Source organism: Theropithecus gelada, chromosome 12, assembly GCF_003255815.1.
Source record: "Theropithecus gelada isolate Dixy chromosome 12, Tgel_1.0, whole genome shotgun sequence".
Taxonomy (NCBI): Eukaryota; Metazoa; Chordata; class Mammalia; order Primates; family Cercopithecidae; genus Theropithecus; species Theropithecus gelada.
Window position 1 is genome coordinate 51,486,673 of NC_037680.1, and position 19,649 is coordinate 51,506,321.

The window sequence follows — 19,649 nt, forward strand, 5'->3', positions numbered from 1 at the left end:
TTTTTTTTTTTTTTTTTTTTTTTTGAGACGGAGTCTCGCTCTGTCGCCCGGGCTGGAGTGCAGTGGCCGGATCTCAGCTCACTGCAAGCTCCGCCTCCCGGGTTTACGCCATTCTCCTGCCTCAGCCTCCCAAGTAACTGGGACTACAGGCGCCCGCCATCTCGCCCGGCTAGTTTTTTGTATTTTTTAGTAGAGACGGGGTTTCGCCGTGTTCGCCAGGATGGTCTCGATCTTCTGACCTCGTGATCCACCCGTCTCGGCCTCCCAAAGTGCTGGGATTACAGGCTTGAGCCACCGCGCCCGGCCACATATTTCTATATGGTTCCAATTTACTCCACAATGTGTTTCACCATCCTGTCAAAATTACTAGATATCAAATAACCAAGATTTATATGCTCAAAACTGACAAAAATCAGCGTTCTAAATATATATGGCAGTTGAGAGTTGCTAAATCTACGGAATCTTTTAAATTAAAAAATATTGCCCATTCTGATGAAACTGCTTACAATGACTACAAGTAAAGATGGTGGCCATTAAGTTTTATCGTGAGCACCTGAGGAACTGTTTGCATCCAATACAAAATGTTTCTTTCTTTTGAATTACTGACACTGGCAAATTGAAATGAAGTGGATACATATGGTTGAAACAATCTTCACATTTACAAATATCCTGAAATATCACTAAATCATAAAGACGTAAGCTGTGGGTTATATATTATAAATGTTGCCTAATGCATTCCCAACTCTGTTATTTGTTACAAATTGGTATACTATGGACAAAATTGGCCATTTATTCAAGAGTAACAGCTGGTTCCAACACTGTGGATCTTACCAAAAACGGACTTTACAAAAGGGAAAAGGCACAATTAACCTCTAAAATGCTGAAAACAAAAGAATCTCATTGTTTGGGAAAACATTTAGGAGGAAACATATAAGCAGATAATTTAAGTACTGTTCCCGTTTTAGCATTTTTATAACTATCTAGATAATGTCAATATAAAGGTCTACCACAATAAAAACATTACACAATGCTGACATTATCTAAGAAAGAATAACAACATCTGATACCATAAAGGGATATCAAATATTGTTAAAGGCAGTCAGCTGATTTTAAAAAGAAAAATATCATCATTACTGAATGGAGGCTGGGAAAAAAGTAGTGTTTCACCCTGTCAATCTAAGACAAAGTGTTACCCTGAGAAGATGAACAAAATATCATCAAGTACTTACAGTATATTTTAAATTATCAGCTAATCCATTTTGTTGATCTATAGTAATGCTTAGGAAAAAAGCTAGAAACAGGAAAACTCAAACTCTCTAGATTCTAAAAAAGTATACCTCTTTACTGCATTCTATAATAACCTTACAGAAATTCTGATATTTAATCTTAAATATTTTTAAGATCCATTTTTAAAGTAGCAGCTCAGTTCACTCTGGCGGTATTTCACTGACGTAGCCTAAGGCTATAGGTAATGGAACATTACTCACTATGATAGCCAGATTTCTTCTGCATGGCGGTTACAGGGCAATCTTTATGAGCCAGAAGAAGCTGTTTCAGCTGTGCCACTTCATTTCTCAGCAGGGTGACTTCACTCTGGAGAAGAAACAACTTATGTACCTTACCACAAACTAAACATATATTTTACTGTTTAAAACAAGTGAGGATTAAGGTATGAAAATTGGACATCACTGGCAGAACATTAAAAACAAAGAAAATATGCTGATTAAATATGTCTAATCAGTACATGGCAGCTTTTATATTTTAGCATTTATTAAAAAGCTGTAACTTGAATAAAAATTTAAGTAAGATAATGCCACAACTGGATAGTATTTTGAAATTGTTTCCATTTCCTTGGGACTTCCTATATATTATAGGTAACCTGTTGAAAGTATTTTTATTTTATATATGTTACATGCTCTTCTGATTACTTAAAAAGAAACATCAAGGGAGTCAGGATGAATTTTCACCAATTCCATTCACTTAAAAATGAAAAATTCATCCTAGATATTCAATTAAGCAGGTTTCTAGTTTCCTAGAAACCAAGAGAAGCTCCACAGGGGAAACCAAAATAACCAAAGAATCATGGATACCTAAAATTCACTGCAAGGCACTCTTGCTGGACACTGAAACCAATGAAACTAGATATAACATTTAAATGGCTTAGTTGCCTTTGACCCAGGCAATTTGTACACATCTAAATTTAAATCTGCTAAATCAATGGAGATTTGTCCTGATCTTCAGAATGAGTACTTCAGCCATTGTTTGGGATACATTAATCTGGTAAAAAGTTCCAAATTGAGCAAGTCCGACTAATTCCTTTGAGTTACCCCAAATATTAAAAACACATAAGTCAGTGATCATTACCAATATTCAAGAGTTAGAAATAATATGAATTTAATAAACTGGTATCATAAAAATTTCTTAACTTACAAATACCTCTACTTACTTGGACTTACAATAACTAAAACCATTCAGATTTCATCCATGAACCAAAAAGTAAATTAGAAAATATAGCAAACAGGTATACATAAAAGCTCAGGCATGACATTTTCTACCTTATTTCTTAACCAGAAAGCTGAATATAAAATAATTTAGCAGGCCGGCCTGGTGGCTCACGCCTGTGATCCCAGCACTTTGGAAGGCTGAGGCAGTTGGATCACTTGAGGTCAGGAGTTCGAGACCAGCCTGGCCAACATGCTGAAACCCTGTCTCTACAAAAAATACAAAAAATAGTTGGGCATGGTGGCGGGTACCTGTAATCCCAGCTACCTTGGGAGGCTGAGGCAGGGGAATTGCTTGAATCCAGGAAGCAGAGGCTGCAGTGAGGTGAGGTTGCGCCACTGCACTCCAGCCTTGGTGACAGAATGAGACTCCGTCTCAAAAAAAATAAATAAGAATTTAGCAGACCTGGGCCTCCATAGTGATAAATGACAGAAACACAAAAATCAAAAGAATAAAAGTTAAGCAATCTAAAGGCAATCTATTGGGCAATCTATTGGGTCAAACAGTTTCTCTAAAGGCAATCTATTGGGTCAAACAGTTTCTCACACCCCAATAACAATGAACTACATCACTGTATTTAAGTACAGAACAAAAATTGATGCTCATAATAACTCTACACCATTAATTAAGAGATTAAATTATTTAGAATACTATATTTCAGGCAAGAATAGGTAGACGGTAATCAAAGTACAAAAGGTAAAATTTAAAACAGTTCTGCTTGAAAAGATAAGCTGTCATTTAGAAAACACCTTCTGCAACTGGTGTCAATAATGCTAATTATAGCTCAGTATTGATGACACTATTGATGAAACCATGTTATGAATAATCCAGTGTATATTCCCCAATGTATATCACCCATCCTGTCAGCTTGATTTTAAGACTGACATCTACAAGTTTCTCTCATTAAATCCCGTAACAGGAAATGGGCTGGATATTTATTTTTAGTCAAGAATATACAATCTTTAACAATCTGGTGATGGTGACCATGATTTTCAACTCTTAACTGCTCTTCTGATATACTCTATCCTTTAACACCAAACACTAGTAATGCTTCAAGCCTGTCATACACTTGCTGCCTTCACATTAGCCTGAACAATTTGAAATAACCAGTATTTGTCTTGACACACAAAAATAACAGTTTGAAATTGCTACCTAAATACATACTGTTGTCTTTATCTTCTCTTCTTTGTCTTGCTAAATATTTTATTTATCTTTAAGTGCCAACTCAGTACAGTTTAGACTACATAGGAAAATAAGTTAGATGCCTATTTCTGTGTTCCCACAGCCATATACTTTTGTGTGTATATATACAGATCTCTTCCATAGTACTTATCACACTGGATTGTAACTTTTGGTGTACTCGTTTGCTACCTCTCCCAGACTGAGAATTTCTTGAAGGCAGAACATATCTTTTTCTTGGTATCCCCAGAGCATAGCATATTGCCTGATATGGACTGAGTAGACAGACATATTTTAGAGAGGACCATGTAATTCTATGTCTAGGAGGTAAAAAATATCAAAGAAGGTGAAATAAAAAACCTTGAATAATATGAATCTGGTCAGAGGTCCTAACTTCATAATTTATACCAATAATCTCCCTGATACAGTTACATTGTTAATTTTCTCAGTTATGAAAATTGGCATATTATATAGTATCACCTCAATTACAGAACTTTAAAAATCACAAATGCCTTCTCTCTTAAACACTCTATACACTCATAATAAACCATATTATGAAACAAAATGCTGTATGTGATAAAAGTATTGAAAGTGTTATGCGTTGGCTAATTGATATAAAATAATTGACTTAAAAATAGACTGCGTGTGGTGGCTCATGCCTGTAATCCCAGCACTTTGGGAGACTGAGGCAGGCAGATAACTTGAGGTCAGGAGTTTAAGACCAGCCTGGCCAATGTGGTGAAACCCTGTCTCTAAATATAAGAATTAGCTGGGTGTGGTGGCACATGCTTGTAATCCCAGCTACTTGGAAGGCTGAGGCAGGAGAACTGCTTGAACCAAGAGGTGGAGGTTGCACCACTGCATTCCAGCCTGGGCTACAGAGTGAGACTCAGTCTCAAAAAAATAAATAAATACACACACACAAATTATCTCTTTAAATAGGCAGGTCTGAAACTGATGAACAAGACATCAGTTTCTATATTTCAAACTTAACTGTTGGTGGTGTTCTGGCTGTTGATCTAATTAGACTACCTGGTTTACTAACATATAGATGTAAAGATGCCACTAGCTAGGAAAGGTTAATGAACATCGAGGACTGAAGAGGTACAGTACTTGATTCTTGTTACAGCGTACATTTGTGCTAACTGAATTTTAATTGGCATTAACTTGGGGAAACAATGGAAAAGGCCAAGAAGAAGAAATTAAAAATTAAAGCTTTTGCACATTCTTTTGTTTTTTAATTTCTGTTACTCTTATTTCTTTTAAAAAACTCTGCACATTCTTATATATAAATTTGCATGTATCTAAAAAGTATAACATACAAGCATGCTGTAAATATTTATCCAAAATTCAAATAACCAATTTTTCCACTACACCTTTTAAATAGCAGAAATGGTTAAGAAATAAACCAACAAATTCAAGGTGTGCATAACAGAAATTCAGTCCAATTTTTTACATTGTCCTGATCTAAAATGTTTTATAGTAACATTTTCCTAATGATGATTCTGAAGCTCAAAAGTGACTTTTGGATGACAGGTTACAAATTAAATATTGTATTATTACTGTACTCTAATAGTTGATTTCATTAAAAGATGGTATCACCACTAGACTAAAACCAGTAAATGAGACACAATTACTGGCTAGGAATTGGGACTGAGAGAAATACTACAAAGCAAACACAGCTGGGGTGCAGGTTAGGCATGAGGGTGGGTCAAACCTTGAAGAAGTAGATTAACTGAGCTGCACGCAAGCCCTAGTAAGTATAAGCATATGCTAGTGGTAAAGACCAGGTCAAGCAGGGGTTGGAAATAGGATGCTCATGCAGGTAAAGGTTTTATAACTGAATTAGTTAGAAGAGGCAAAACCTAAGTGGTTCCTAAGTCATATATATACACACACACACACACACACACACACACACACACACACACTTATTTATTTTAGTAGAGATGGGGTTTCACCATGTTGGCCAGGCTGGTCTTGAACTCCCGACCTCAAGTGATCTACCTGCCTCAGCCTCCCGAAGTGCTGGAATTACAGGAGTGAGCCACTGCTGTTGGCTTCATTTATGATAAACATAGTACATTCAACAAACTACTCCAAGCATTTAAGAATTTTAGTCTCATGTACACACGCATAAAGGAAATACTGTATTCTTAAAAATATAGGCATGATTTATTACTATTCAGATAAGATGGCTGCATAAATCATGATTTTAATTCTGAAATCTTTCTACTAAGAAAGATCAGAAGACAGAGAGAGAAGGGGCTGCTACACAAATATAATGGGAAGACTCCTTAAGTTCCTATACACAGAGACCTCAGAATGTAAAAAAAGAGAAGTTACATACACAGACAAAACCAGTTTGCTCAAGCCAAAATAAATATCAAGGGGATGTTCAGCCACAAAAAGACTTAATATTAAATGAAAAAAAATGTACACCTCTTACTATCTGTTTTGTGGATTACTTTAGATTAGATTTTAATTGGATTCAGCCTCCAAAGTCCTCCTGGTTATACTAGCTAGCTACTATTTGTGAGTTAGTATACTTGCAGGATATGTTAGTTATCTTCCTGGGTCATTCTGAAGATGAAGTAAAATAAGGGATATAAAAGCATTTTGAAAATGTAAAAGTCCCATTCAAACATGAGAAATCATCACTTTGTCAAAGTAAAACGTATTTGGGAAGATGGAGCAGATGCTAAAAGAAATTATTATTCTGGTCTAAAATCTAATGTAAATTATTTTGTCATTACCTGTACCACGGCTCCACTCTAATAATGTGGCTACTCAAAGGTTATTTACATAGCAGCAAACAAATTTTTCTTACATTGTCTTTGTAATGTAAATCAGCCTGCTGAAATAATCACATGATTGCCAACTGACTAATCAAAACTTTTATTGATATTTGGCCATTAATATCAGGTATTCCATAAATTCATGATCTTTGACTTTCTACTTCAGCCATTACCCCCAAAATTAAGGAAACAGTATTGAACAGTTTCTTATTTTGCGAAATTCTCACTGCTATGAATTTTTAAAATGTTTAGTCCTCACAAAAGGCAGTTAAGTATCAAGATTCCCTCCACACAGTTCCAAGGGTTATCGTGGAATGTAAAACCTTACACATGAAAACAAACTAGTTTTTTAAAAATTTATATTTTTAACAGAAAAAAGGATGACAGAGTTCTCACTAGAGCCATAAAATATTTTGGAAACACTTTGCAAAATGAATTGGAATGACTCCTTTCCTATTCTCACACTTTAATTACTTGTTTCATGTCTGTCTCCTTTGCTAGACCACAAATTCTGTAAGTGCAAAGACAATGTCTTTTTCGCTGTTACCCAGATCTAATAATATGCCTTGCACACAACAGATGCATAATGACAGAATGAAAAATAACTAGCATTTGCACAGTATAGTTACAACACTTTTCTATATCTTATTTCAGTTGCTTTTCATAGTACTTACTCTATCAGTGTGATGGAGAAACAAAGGCTTAGGAAGATTCTTAGTAAAGGCTTCAAATATAAGTATTAGATCTCAAACTCAGAATAAGATGCATGAGATGACCGCAGCTACACTAATACCCCTTTCTTTCATCTAGAATATAGTTAAGAACTCAGTGGAAAAAAGCGGAAGACAGTTAGATCATAGAATTCAGAAATTATAACAAACAGGTATTATAAAGTATCTTCCAATTATTGCTATTTTTTCCTATTTCAAGTGATAAATACTGAAATAAGATATTGTCTGGTACCAGAAATAAAAGATTTAATCTCATTTTCTATAAGTCAATGAACCAATAAACAAAACCTTTTCCACATCATTAACTTATGAGTAAATTCTAGCTATAAAAGTGTGCTTTTATTAATTTATTGTGCTTCCACTCCACACACATTTTGCAGTATCTAAGTTATTAGGTTGGTGCAAATGGAATCACGGCTTTTGCCATTAAAAGTAATGGCAAAACATACTTTTAATGGCAAAAACTGTGATTCCATTTGCACCAACCTAATATAACAGCCAAATCCACACAAAAATAATTATCAAGTTGTACCCACAGAGTAAATGTTAAGCAGCTACTGTTAGTAAAGAAAAGGAATCTGCTTTTTGTTCATAAGGAAACATGCTACATTTATAAACTGAAAATTAACCCCCACAATGAGTATAACTGAAAGACAAAGCTTATAAACACTAAAAACCATTTCAAGTAAAAGATAACAAAATTAACAAAACAGATATTACTTTAAAAATACAATAATTGGCTGGGTGCAGTGGCTCATGCCTGTGATCCCAGCACTTTGGGAGGCCGAGGCGGGCAGATCACCTGAGGTTGGGAGTTCGAGACTAGCCTGACCAATGTGGAGAAACCCGTCTCTACTAAAAATACAAAATTAGCCGGGCGTGGTGGCGCATGCCTGTAATCCCAGCTACTCAGGAGGCTGAGGCAGGAGAATCACTTAAACCCGGGAGGGGGAGGTTGCGGTAAGCTGAGATTGCACCACTGCACTCTAGCCTGGGGAACAAGAGCAAAACTCTGTCTCAAAAACAAACAAACAAACAAACAAACAAAAAACCCAATAATTTATAACCAACAGTATTCAATTTTTGGTCTAGATTACCATAAATGTCTCTAATATAATTTGATGAAATTGCTCTTTTAGCAATGATTTGGGAAAACTAAAACAATACTAAATTTAGTGAATGCGGCAATAAGGCTGAATATATTTTCTTTAAGACCTAATATGTATTTGGTAAAAATATGAACAATCATACCTCAACACTTGCTAAACCTTGTATCACATATAAAACTTATAAGTAAACTATGGGTCATTACTGCCCACTACACTGATCAGCTAAGCTTGCATGTCACATGAAGGATCATCAAGGAAATACAGAATTGATTAAAGTTTTCACATAAAGTAGGGTATAATTATTTCTTTGACATTCAATTTTCCTTACAAGTCATTCTGTTCTTCACAGTTAACGGTTTTGCTGTTGGCAGACTGAAGGAAATTTTTCTCCCTGAATCTATTATAGGCATGTTAACTCTTCACACTCTGAAAGCTAAAATCTGTCACATTTAAAAAACTTATTTTACTTGACAAATAAGTAGAAAACAACAAAAAGTCAAAATAATATATCGACTTGAAACAATAACAGAAAGTCATAGTTGAAGTACCCTTTCTTTCCAAACCATCCACACTCTCAATTCCCTCCTCACCATTGTTTGCACGTTGGTACATGTCATTCCTAAAATGCTAACTATACTTAGGGAGTCATTTTTATACCAGTTCCTATACCTATGCATTTACCCATCTAACTGTAAACCTTTTTATTAATAAGAAAGGATTATGCTTTATTAAGCATAATAATAATGCTTAATTAAGATGCAACTGACCTTTTTTGGTAATTTACTGAGGTGAAATTCATATAACATAAAGGTAATCAGTTTAAACTGGCATTTAGTACATTCACAATGTTGTGCAACTACCACCCTCTGTCTAGTAACAAAACATTTCCATCGCTCCAAAGTAAAACCCCTTACTCACTAAGCAGTTTTTCCCTATTCTCCCTCCCCCATTAATATGCCTTCTCTCTCTATGGATTTATTTATTCTGGGTATTTCACATAAATGGAATCATACAACATCTGATGTTTTGTTCTGTATTCTTTCACTTAACATAATGTTTTGAGGTTCATCTACACCATAGTATATACTTCATTCCTTTTTATGGCGGAATAATATTTCATTGTACATATAAACCATAACTTGTTTATCCATTCAGCTTGGATGGATATTTGAGCTGTTTCCAACAACTTTCTTTTTGCCTATACAAATATATATACTATAGATATTTTCCCAGGTTAACATAAATAGATGGATATAATACTTTTTTTTTTTTTTTTGAGAAGCATTTTAAATAAAATCCTTGATAATATATCATTTTGGCTCCTATTTTAAAATGCATTTCTAAATCTAAGATGATGCCATCATCACCCAGTTTTTAACGATTAAAAATACTGGTTTTACTTGTTCTGTACATAATTTGAGATATTAACTAAACTCAAGTTCAAATGTAGAGCGTAATTTAGTGATTTCCTAAATTTAGCTTCCATTTAATAGTCTCATGCTTCAAAAAATGATGTCAGCAAACTTCTACCTAATGATAAATCTTATCTTTATTTCTCCAATCAAAAAACTTCTACCCAAATTAGGAAGTATATACAAAGCACTGCTAAAATAATGACATTTTAATCATAGATTGTGATAGAAAAAACATGAAATAAATGGGGTCAAGATTATATTTCTTTTGAATATTGAATTTTCCATGGTTTTCTGCAATAATAAAGGGCTAATAGTGGTAACCAGTGCTGCAGTATAACTAAGGAACAGCAATATCTCATTAAAAACTATTAAGATTGCTCTAAAATGGTTCAAAGTAGAAAACTTGCCTAGCTTAAAATCCCTGTAAATAATAACATATATGTATGTACTACTTCATAGTTTTCAGGTGCTTTTACTTCTTAAATAAGGCACAATAAGCCAAATTACAAAGGAAAATAACAGTAAATTTGTCTTACTAGTTTTTCTGTAGGAAGAAACCCTTGAATTGACTGATTTATGTAACAATACAGAGAAGTAAGACCATCAGGTATTACCCCATCTATTCTATAGGTAAGACAACTGAAGGTAACAGTGATTGTGTTTTATGTCATACAACTAAAAGAGAGCAGGTCATTCAGAAGATTTTGTTAGTCGAGAACGGAAAAAAATACACCTAAATCACTTCATTAATGTAATAATATCTGAAAATTTAATAATATAACAGAGTTGATATAAAATAGCCATTTTTGCAGCATAAATTAGCACCTACAGTCTATATTATTTTTAAAAAAAGAATATTTAGAAATGTTTTCTAAAAATTTCTGAAACTTGTTCTTGATTAAAAATTTATCAGATGATGGGCCAGGAACAGAGGCTCAAGCCTGTAATCCCAGCAATTTGGGAGGCTGAAGGCGGGTGGATCACCTGAGGTCAGGTGTTCAAGACCAGCCTGGCCAACATGGTGAAACCCCATCGCTACTAAAAATTAGCCGGGCGTGGTGGTGTGCACTTGTAATCCCAGCTACTTGGGAGGCTAAGGCAGGAGAATCACTTGCACCCGGGAGCTGCAGGTTGCAGTGAGCCAAGATTGCGCCACTGCACTTCAGCCCAGGTGACAGAGAGAGACTCCGTTTCAAAAACAAAAAACAATTTATCAGATGATAAATAATAAAATATATGTCTTAATAAACCCTAGAAGATAAGTACAAATTTTAAGTCTATGTGATGTGGTACATTGTATTAAAAATTTCTTCTAAATCATTAAAATCATTAAAAATAAGTTCTGCAAGACAATCTATTTGTTCTATCATGTCAATATTCAAAGCACAATAAAGACTTGAAAGATGTCTGCTTCGCATTAAAAAAATTTAAATTATAAAACTTACATTTGGTTAAATGCTATGTCTGATTTAGCTAAAAACTGTTTCCTAACCATTTAAACAGACAATTATATTGGTGATATCTTAAAGACAGATTTAAGAAGACAGCAGGTCTCTTACCATCAATTATGATTACACAGAGAGATTCATTTTTAACTGAGTATGGATAATTCAGAAGATTTAGCTAGATTAATAACAAGTGCAATTTATTAACATCAGTTTTCTAGTTGATACTTATCAATTGGTAGTTTAAGATTATATGGGAGAATATTTACGTTGAAAAAACACAACAAAAACAAAAGGAAGGAAGAAAAACAAAGGAAACAGATTTGGTGCTGCCTTAAAACTTTATACTCCATGAGGTTTTAAGAAATGTATCTGAGGCACATTGGCAGGGCAGTATGAAATGATCTGTACTGCCACTGGCCATAGTGTACCTGGTCTGTGGATAATTAGAGTCCTTCAGTTTCCAAAGCTGTCAATCTGGCACCTTTCACGAGCAATATATTCACTTTAAATAAAACAAAACAGAACAAAATTTATAATTCAAAGAATGAAAGAATTTAAAAACTGCTACTGAAGCAACTTTATAGTTGTGCTATAAACCAAAAAAACAGACAAGAAAAGTGAAATAACAGTGATATTTTTAAATTTTAAAATTCTCTGCACTTTATATCACAACTTTATAAAGTTCAAACCAGATAGTTTAGCTACTTCTGTACGCAGGTAAACATATTTTAAATTTCTTCATTGTATCAGTGTTGAAAGCTTTATATTATTTAATCTCAGCATCCAAACAAACAGGTTTACAAAACTATGATTTACTATAGATTCCATACACACCCAATATTATGTCCTAAAATGTATGGAGGCCCAACTAGGAAAAAAAAAAAAAAAAAAAAGCTATGTTCACAATTATTAAAAAAGAAATAAAACAAAATTCACATATATGCACCTTACCTGCAGCTGACCATTTAATGAACTCAAGTCTTCTGCTTTCTTCTCTAAAGACTGAACCCAGACTTTCCTTTTTTGTCGGCATCTTGAAGCGGCTGCTCTATTTCGCTCTAAAAACTTTCTCCTTTTTTCATCAGGATCTTCGTTAGCTGCTCTTCTCCGACGACCACTTGTACTTTGGGTCTGTGGAGTTGTGTGAGCTGGAGAAGCCTATTATAAACAGAGATGAAAGCTTGTTATATTTGTATCTAGTGAGTGAATTAACATAGGCAGTAAAGGGTGTCAAAGGGGGACGGCAATTTTATTTTCTAAGTTTTGTTGAATACATCAGTATGTTGGGGCAATATGAAAATGTGGTTTAACTTCTTTCTTGAATATACTTATGTTAGGAGCTATCTATAACACAATTCTCACTAATGCAATGTCACAGCAAATGTATTCTTTATATATAATATTTTCATTTACATACAAATATGAAAAAATTTAAAATATGATACAAATGATATATAGAAATATTTTTCCAAGTGTATTTTAACAGATTTTATTGTATTATTCAATCCCTGGAAAACTGCTGATTATAAATTTCTCAAAATGTTTAATAACTTCCTATTTAAATTCATGATAGAAAACCAAGATTTCCATGCTATTTTTAAGTTAAAATATCTCATATTAAATGTCAATTTTCTTAAAGAAAATTGGTTTCTCTAAAGTTATGAAGTGAAAATAAGTATATTCTTTGGTATATTCAGATTTTCTTCAGTTTGTGAAATTTATGGTCAGTCTTTTTCTAAGGGTCAAGTTCTTGTATTTATTAATGCTCATTTTTCTGGTAGGGAGAATCCCACAGGAACCTTAATTTTCATTTTAATTATTCCCTCTGCTCCCCAGTGAATCAGCTTGGTTATCTCAGATTAGCCAGAGAAAAAAAGAAACCTTCAGTCACTAGTAATACTGTCTAGTGTTTAAGACTATAAAACAATGGGTACCTTCAAGCCTTTCATGAACCCCAAAACTGTGCCACAGAACAAATGAATATGGGTGTCAAAAAATGAACTCTTGGCTGGGCGTGGTAGCTCATGCCTGTAATTCCAGAACTTTGGGAGGCCAAGGAGGGCGGATCACTTGAGGTCAGGAGTTCAAGACCAGCCAGGACAACATGGTGAAAACCTGTCTCTACTAAAAATACAAAAAATTTAGCTTGGCGTGGTGGTGCATGCCTGTAATCCCAGCTACTCGGGAGGCTGAGGCACAAGAATCGCTTGAACGCGGGAGGCAGAGATTGCAGTGAGCCAAGATAACACCACTGCATGCCAGCCTGGGCAATACAGCAAGACTCAGCATCAAAAAATACAAAAAAAAAAGAAAGAAGAAAATGAGCTCTTGGAAATGGTGCAGAGAAAAGAACACTTTGTGGCTATAGGCACATAATCCAAAGGAGAAGCCTGAAAACAATCTTTTACCTATGATTTATTATATTTAAAAATGGTATGCACAAAGAAAATTTGTTTTCTCCTAATCTATGTAATACAAATCTTACATAAGGCTCAAGTTAAATTCTGCAGGTAAATTACTAAACTATTTTTCACTCTAAAAAATTCCAAAAAATAAAGTTATCATTTCTTTGTCCAAACAACTAGCATTACAGAGAGAGTTATTTCATTTATAAAGTATTTCACACCTGGGCAACATAGCAAAACCTCAACTCTACAAATAATTAAAAAAATTAGCCAAGTGTGGCGGCATGTGCTTGTGGTCCTAGTTACTCAGGAGGCTGAGGTGGGAGAGGACTGCTTGAGCCTGGGAAGTCGAGGCTGCAGTGAGCCATGACTGTGCCACTGCACTCCAGCATGGGCAACAGAGGAAGATCCCGTCTCAAAAAAGAAGTATTTTAATTGTAATAAAGATTAAGCATTTAAATTAGAGCGTTTCTTTTACCTACGTAATTGTAACTTAATGTTTTAGAAAAATATTTCTATGGTTGGCTTCAAGATTTGCAATCTTGAAATTTTTTCTTCATTCTCCTATTTTCCTTTTTTTTTTTTTTGAGACAGAGTCTCGCTCTGTGGCCGAGGCTGGAGTGCAATGACGTGATCTTGGCTCACTGCAACTTCCGTCTCCCGGGTTCAAGTGATTCTCCTGCCTCAGCCTCCCAAGTAGCTCAGATTACAGGCGCCCGCCATCACACCCAGCTTAACTTTTGTATTTTTCGTAGAGATGGTGTTTCACCAGGTTGGCCAGGCTGGTCTCAAACTCCTGACCTCAGGTGATCCACCCACCTAGGGCTCCCAAAGTGCTGAGATTGTAGGCGTGAGCCACATCCTCCTATTTTTCTTACTGAGAATAGTAGGTTTTTTCTTTTACTCAGCTGGCTGAATAAGAGAGAACAGTTTATTTTTGGTTTTAATTGATTTAACTCATTACAGCAAAGACTAATCATAAGTACTAGAAGAATAGCAGAAGCTTAATTTCTGCTACTCAGAGTTATAGTTGTATATCTTTATGCCTATCAAGGATTGGAGGCTTCTTAGAAGGGTATACTGCTCCTTCTCGTCCCATGTCTATTGATTAATTCATTCCATTTCATTCAGAAAATACTTATAGGAACTATTCTAGAAACTAAGTATAGCAGTGAACAAACAGATAAAGTCCTGCCCTCATGGGGCTTCCATCCAATACAACAACATATAAATATACAAATAAAAATTAGATCCAGGAAAACTACAGTTAGTACAAGAAAGGACAATAAAAATAAATTATATTCATTTTTTAAAAATAACCCTTTAAAAATGTAAAAAGTCATACTTAACTTGCAGACCACACAAAAACACCCATGGGTTGCATATGGCCTGTGAAACATTGTTAAACCCTGAGGTATAACATTAACACACATATACAATCACTCAGCCCCTCTTTTTCCCTTTTGGTCCCTAAGCTGTTTAGTGGATGACAACCACAACTACATTTCATTATATTAAGTTTTTAAAAGACAAGATGCAGTTATGTAAATACTTATGCTTAGGTGGCAATCTAAAACTTGTTTATGTGTGTTTCTTTGATTGAAAACTTTTGCTTTTTAATGCCAATGCTAATATTCTTCAAGTAAAGATAAAAGGTCTAAATAGAATTCTGAAACACTTAATAGGAGTACAATAATCCTTTTTTTTTTTTTTTTTTTTTGAGACGGAGTCTCGCTCTGTCTCCCGGGCTGGAGTTGCAGTGGCCGGATCTCAGCTCACTGCAAGCTCCGCCTCCCGGGTTCACGCCATTCTCCTGCCTCAGCCTCCCGAGTAGCTGGGACTACAGGCGCCGCCACCTCGCCCGGCTAGTTTTTTGTATTTTTTAGTAGAGACGGGGTTTCACCATGTTCACCAGGATGGTCTCGATCTCCTGACCTCGTGATCCGCCCGTCTCGGCCTCCCAAAGTGCTGGGATTACAGGCTTGAGCCACCGCGCCCGGCCAATAATCCTTTACTAGAAAGAATTAGAAAGGCACTGCAGGCATATAACAATATCAATCATCTCACAGGCAGTCACAGACTAGAGGTAAGTGAAAGGGGTCTCCAGTATAAACAGCTGCCATAAAGCGTATTTGCTCCTTTGGTGATGTTTCACAAGTTTTAATTCAGCAACCATTTGATTTATGTTAGTAATGTAATACCTACATATGTGTGTATGTGTGTGAATATTTATCTACATATTTCTCTAAAAGACTTCTGATTACCTACAAGTGAGATAAGGTTACTTATACAAATAAATAACAAAGAGTAATGTTTTACAATGAGTGAGCAAATATTAAAAGCAGAAACAAGAATTATTTGTTCTGCTAGTATCGGAAACAGAAAAAAACATCTGCCTCTTTGGGACATACACACTTTAATGGTTGTACATGGCAACACAATACTAAAATATGATATGCATTGTAATCACAAACATATGGCATTTTAGGAAAAAGCAAAATCAATAATTTTTTAAGACGAGATCCAAAAAGATTCTTTAGAAATCTTAGTTTTGCTACTTGAAAAAGAACATAAGATTTAGTTATAGACATTTCTGAAGAACACAGCATCCCTTAACAAAGAAGTTATTGTCTATAAAATTTACAGAACTTAACCTATTAAATTTTCCTATAACCTCAATACCTTGGTTACATAGGAGAATAGGTCAAATCAAACCTGTTTATGCCACAGCAAGAAAAAATATCTAGTGTTATTAGTTATGGTTTATGTCAAATTTGTAGTTTTGGACAATAACTAAGAAAACAAGATACAATTTCATTCTTCTCACTATAAGGTTCTAATATTATTTTTCTAGTTATATAACTATTTTCCAAAGTCATAACTCTATAAACTTCCTCAATCAGGAAACAGAGAGTAAAGGAAATTTCTCAAAGCAGTATTTAGTTTCAGTGTCCTAAAATCAACAGAAAAAGATATTTTCTTTAAAAAGAATTGTGCCACGTCAGACCAACATATATGGACACCCACAGAAATATTTACAGGTGTCCTAAACAGAACAACCGCTCTATTATGTTTACTTTTGTATCAATTCTAGTACACTGAGCTACCTTTTCCTAAGGCTTTTGATACCCCTTTGGAATAACAACATGACCAGAATAATATTTTTTAAATAAGTCATAAGTTATACTGTACTTGTCTGTTTAAAGATGACAGAGTGCTGAATAATAAAAACAACACACATACCGGAGTCTCTGTAGTGGATGTGGCTGGCTGTTGTAATGACTGTGGTCGAGATTCCTCTGACTGAGTCCTAACCAATCCACTACCATGACCTTTGACAGTATCACCATTGGTAACTGGAGGATGTTGCTGGGTCAAAGCAGCTTTTAATCTCTGAAATGCAAACACCATTAAAACATTTTTTTAAGTCCTTAAAGATCATCATGAATATTGGTAAGACAAACAGTGAGACCTTAGGTAGTTTCCTTGAGTCTTTTTGCCTAGTACTACTAGAGGATTATGTATTTTGCTGTTTCTCGTGAATTTTGAGAAAATAATAATAAAGGCCTTAAAAATGTAACATCGTGTCATTGGCCAAGTAAGCACTGGCACCAAATCTGCAAACAGAGATCAAATGGGGCCAAACTGAGCCTCCTCCTAGAACCTACAGCTGAGTTTATCTCTCTTAGGTTTTTCTTGTCCCCAGTAAGCAGATCTAGTTCTCTTTTGATGTTGCAGTTTGCCAGTTAATTATTGGATTGTATTGGACTCACATTCAGAGCATGATAGATCTAGTATTAGAATGAGGCCCCAGATATTTATGTCTACCACTTTCTCAAGATACAATTTCAGTGAAGCTTATTATGCTATCAATAAAAATTTGTCATATATGACTATTTTATCTCCCAACCAGTTAGTAAGCTCTTTAAGAGCAGAGATTATCTTATACTTTCGGGTATTCCTTTTAGCAACTGGTATAATTATTTGCTACATAGGTATAAAAGAAACACTTGTTAACTGATAGAAATTGATTTCTTTAGTGAAAATGGTCATATGTGATCTTTAAGGTGGTTTTATTGTTATGATCTGTAAATATGAAATAATTTGCAAAGATAAATCATACCATAGTACCTTAGCAATGAAAGGGACTTCGGGGATCCCACAGACCTGAGACTATTATTGCTGATACTGTTCTTAATAACTAAGATGTAGTTCTTGGGCCCCAAATATACATTATTATAGAAATTGGAGTCAGAGTTATATATACTACACTTTCCTACGATTCTTATAAAGGTGCATCTTTGAGGGGGATGGAGGCTAATAAGAGAGTGAGAGCGAGTGCGAGTTAGAGACAAAAGAGAGACAGAGACGTGAGAACTATGCTGCAGCCTACCCAGTGTTTCCCAAACTTCTCAGAAGTAAATAACTGTCTGGGGTGTTAAGTGTTAAGAACACATATTCTTGGCAATCTTTTCCTTTCTTCCTTCCCTGAGTATAGCAGAAAGGGGTGAGAGAAGAGCTTTTGAAAAAGATCCCCAAATAATACTAGTACAAGTATTTCCATTCACTTCAAGTAAGAAAAATTCAGAAATTTTTATAACTATTTCAAGACTTGTAATTTCTTTCTTTTCATCTAGGCCTATCTTCTTACTATGTGATCCAGATCCCATAAAATCTGAAGCATATATGAAAAGATCACCAGAATTTTAACTGAGGCAGTAATTATGCATGAACAAATGTTACTGGACATTTTTTCTCTCTCTTGCGAATCACTGTATATTCTGGGTGTGATTTTTAAAATAAAGTCAATTTGTAAAAAGAAAAGTTTTCTTGAGATATAAGTTACACATAGCAAGTTAACTCTGTTTAGTGTACAATCCCATTAATTTTTTTTTTTTGAGAGGGAGTCTCTTCCTGCACCCAGGCTGGAGGGCAGTGGCATGATCTCAGCTAACTGCAACCTCCACCTCCACGGTTCAAGCAATTCTCCTGCCTCAGCCTCCTGAGGAGCTGGGATTACAGGCCCATGCTACCACGCCCGGCTGATTTTTGTATTTTTAGTAGAGACGGGGCTTTCATGTTGGCCAGGCTGGTCTGCAACTCCTGACCTCAGGTGATCCACCTTCCTCCGCCTTCTAAAGTTCTGGGATTACAGGAGTGAGCCACCACGCCCGGACTCTATTGAATTTTAACAAACAAATACACTCATGCAACCTACCCTACAATCAGGATACATAACAGTTTTACCATAACAAAATCCTCATGCTCTTTCCTGTCATACTCTCCTCCCTGGCCCTGGAAACCACTGATCTATTTTCTGATCCCAAGAGTTCTGTCTCTTCCAGAAGATCATATAAATGGAAATATACATTGTATGGCCTTTTGAATCTGGCTTCTTTCCCTTAGCACAATGCAGTTGAGATTCACCTGTGTATTATCTGTGTTATCTATTATCTGTATTATCTATATTATCTGTAGTTTTTAAATGAGTTTTTAATTGTATAGTATCCCCATTTTACACTTTAGGAAACCAGATATCATTTGCTCAAGGATGCTGAGCTGTTAAGCTAGTTCAAATTCTGGATATAAACCTAGATCTCTTCAATTTCAAGTGCAAAATATTTCCATGGCACCATGCTGCATACTTTATCCTTGGTGCTACCAGAAAACACAGGGAAAGATCAAGAAAGAGAGTCTGAAGCTTTGTGGCTTAATGATTCAAAAGACAATCATAAGGATTGAGAGTGCCAAACCTGTTAACTGCAACTGCTAAGCCAGGATCAGTCATGTTTTCTCCCTCTTTTCGGACAGACTACTTCTTCATGAATTATAACAATTACCACTTATGTAATATCTTGGTGCTTTCACTGATTAGAACATGCAATGTACTCTGGTTTTATACAGCTGAGAATACACTTTAGGTTCAGCACCTAACTCCACCTCAAACTATCTGTGACTTTGAACTTAACATTGATCTTTGAGTCTCAATTTCTTTACCTATAAAACTTGGAATAATAACTTCCTTGCAGAGTTGAGTTGAAAAACAAATGTAACATGTAAAA

General features: G+C 35.1%; 1 protein-coding gene across 4 annotated transcripts in view; it reads right to left on the reverse strand.

The window, feature by feature from the left end:
- ATF2 (activating transcription factor 2) overlaps nt 1–19,649 on the reverse strand; it is a 92,472-nt gene that overhangs the window by 6,815 nt on the left and 66,008 nt on the right. For 3 of the 4 annotated variants that reach the window (XM_025405364.1, XM_025405365.1, XM_025405363.1), the window contains 3 exons: nt 16,831–16,980; nt 12,134–12,340; nt 1,488–1,593 (listed from right to left, as the gene is read on the reverse strand). In XM_025405364.1, the coding sequence (XP_025261149.1) occupies nt 1,488–1,593; nt 12,134–12,340; nt 16,831–16,980 (463 nt within the window). Of the gene's footprint in view, nt 1–1,487; nt 1,594–11,610; nt 11,685–12,133; nt 12,341–16,830; nt 16,981–19,649 lie in introns of all 4 variants that reach the window. The other variant, XR_003122200.1, reaches the window with a different exon arrangement.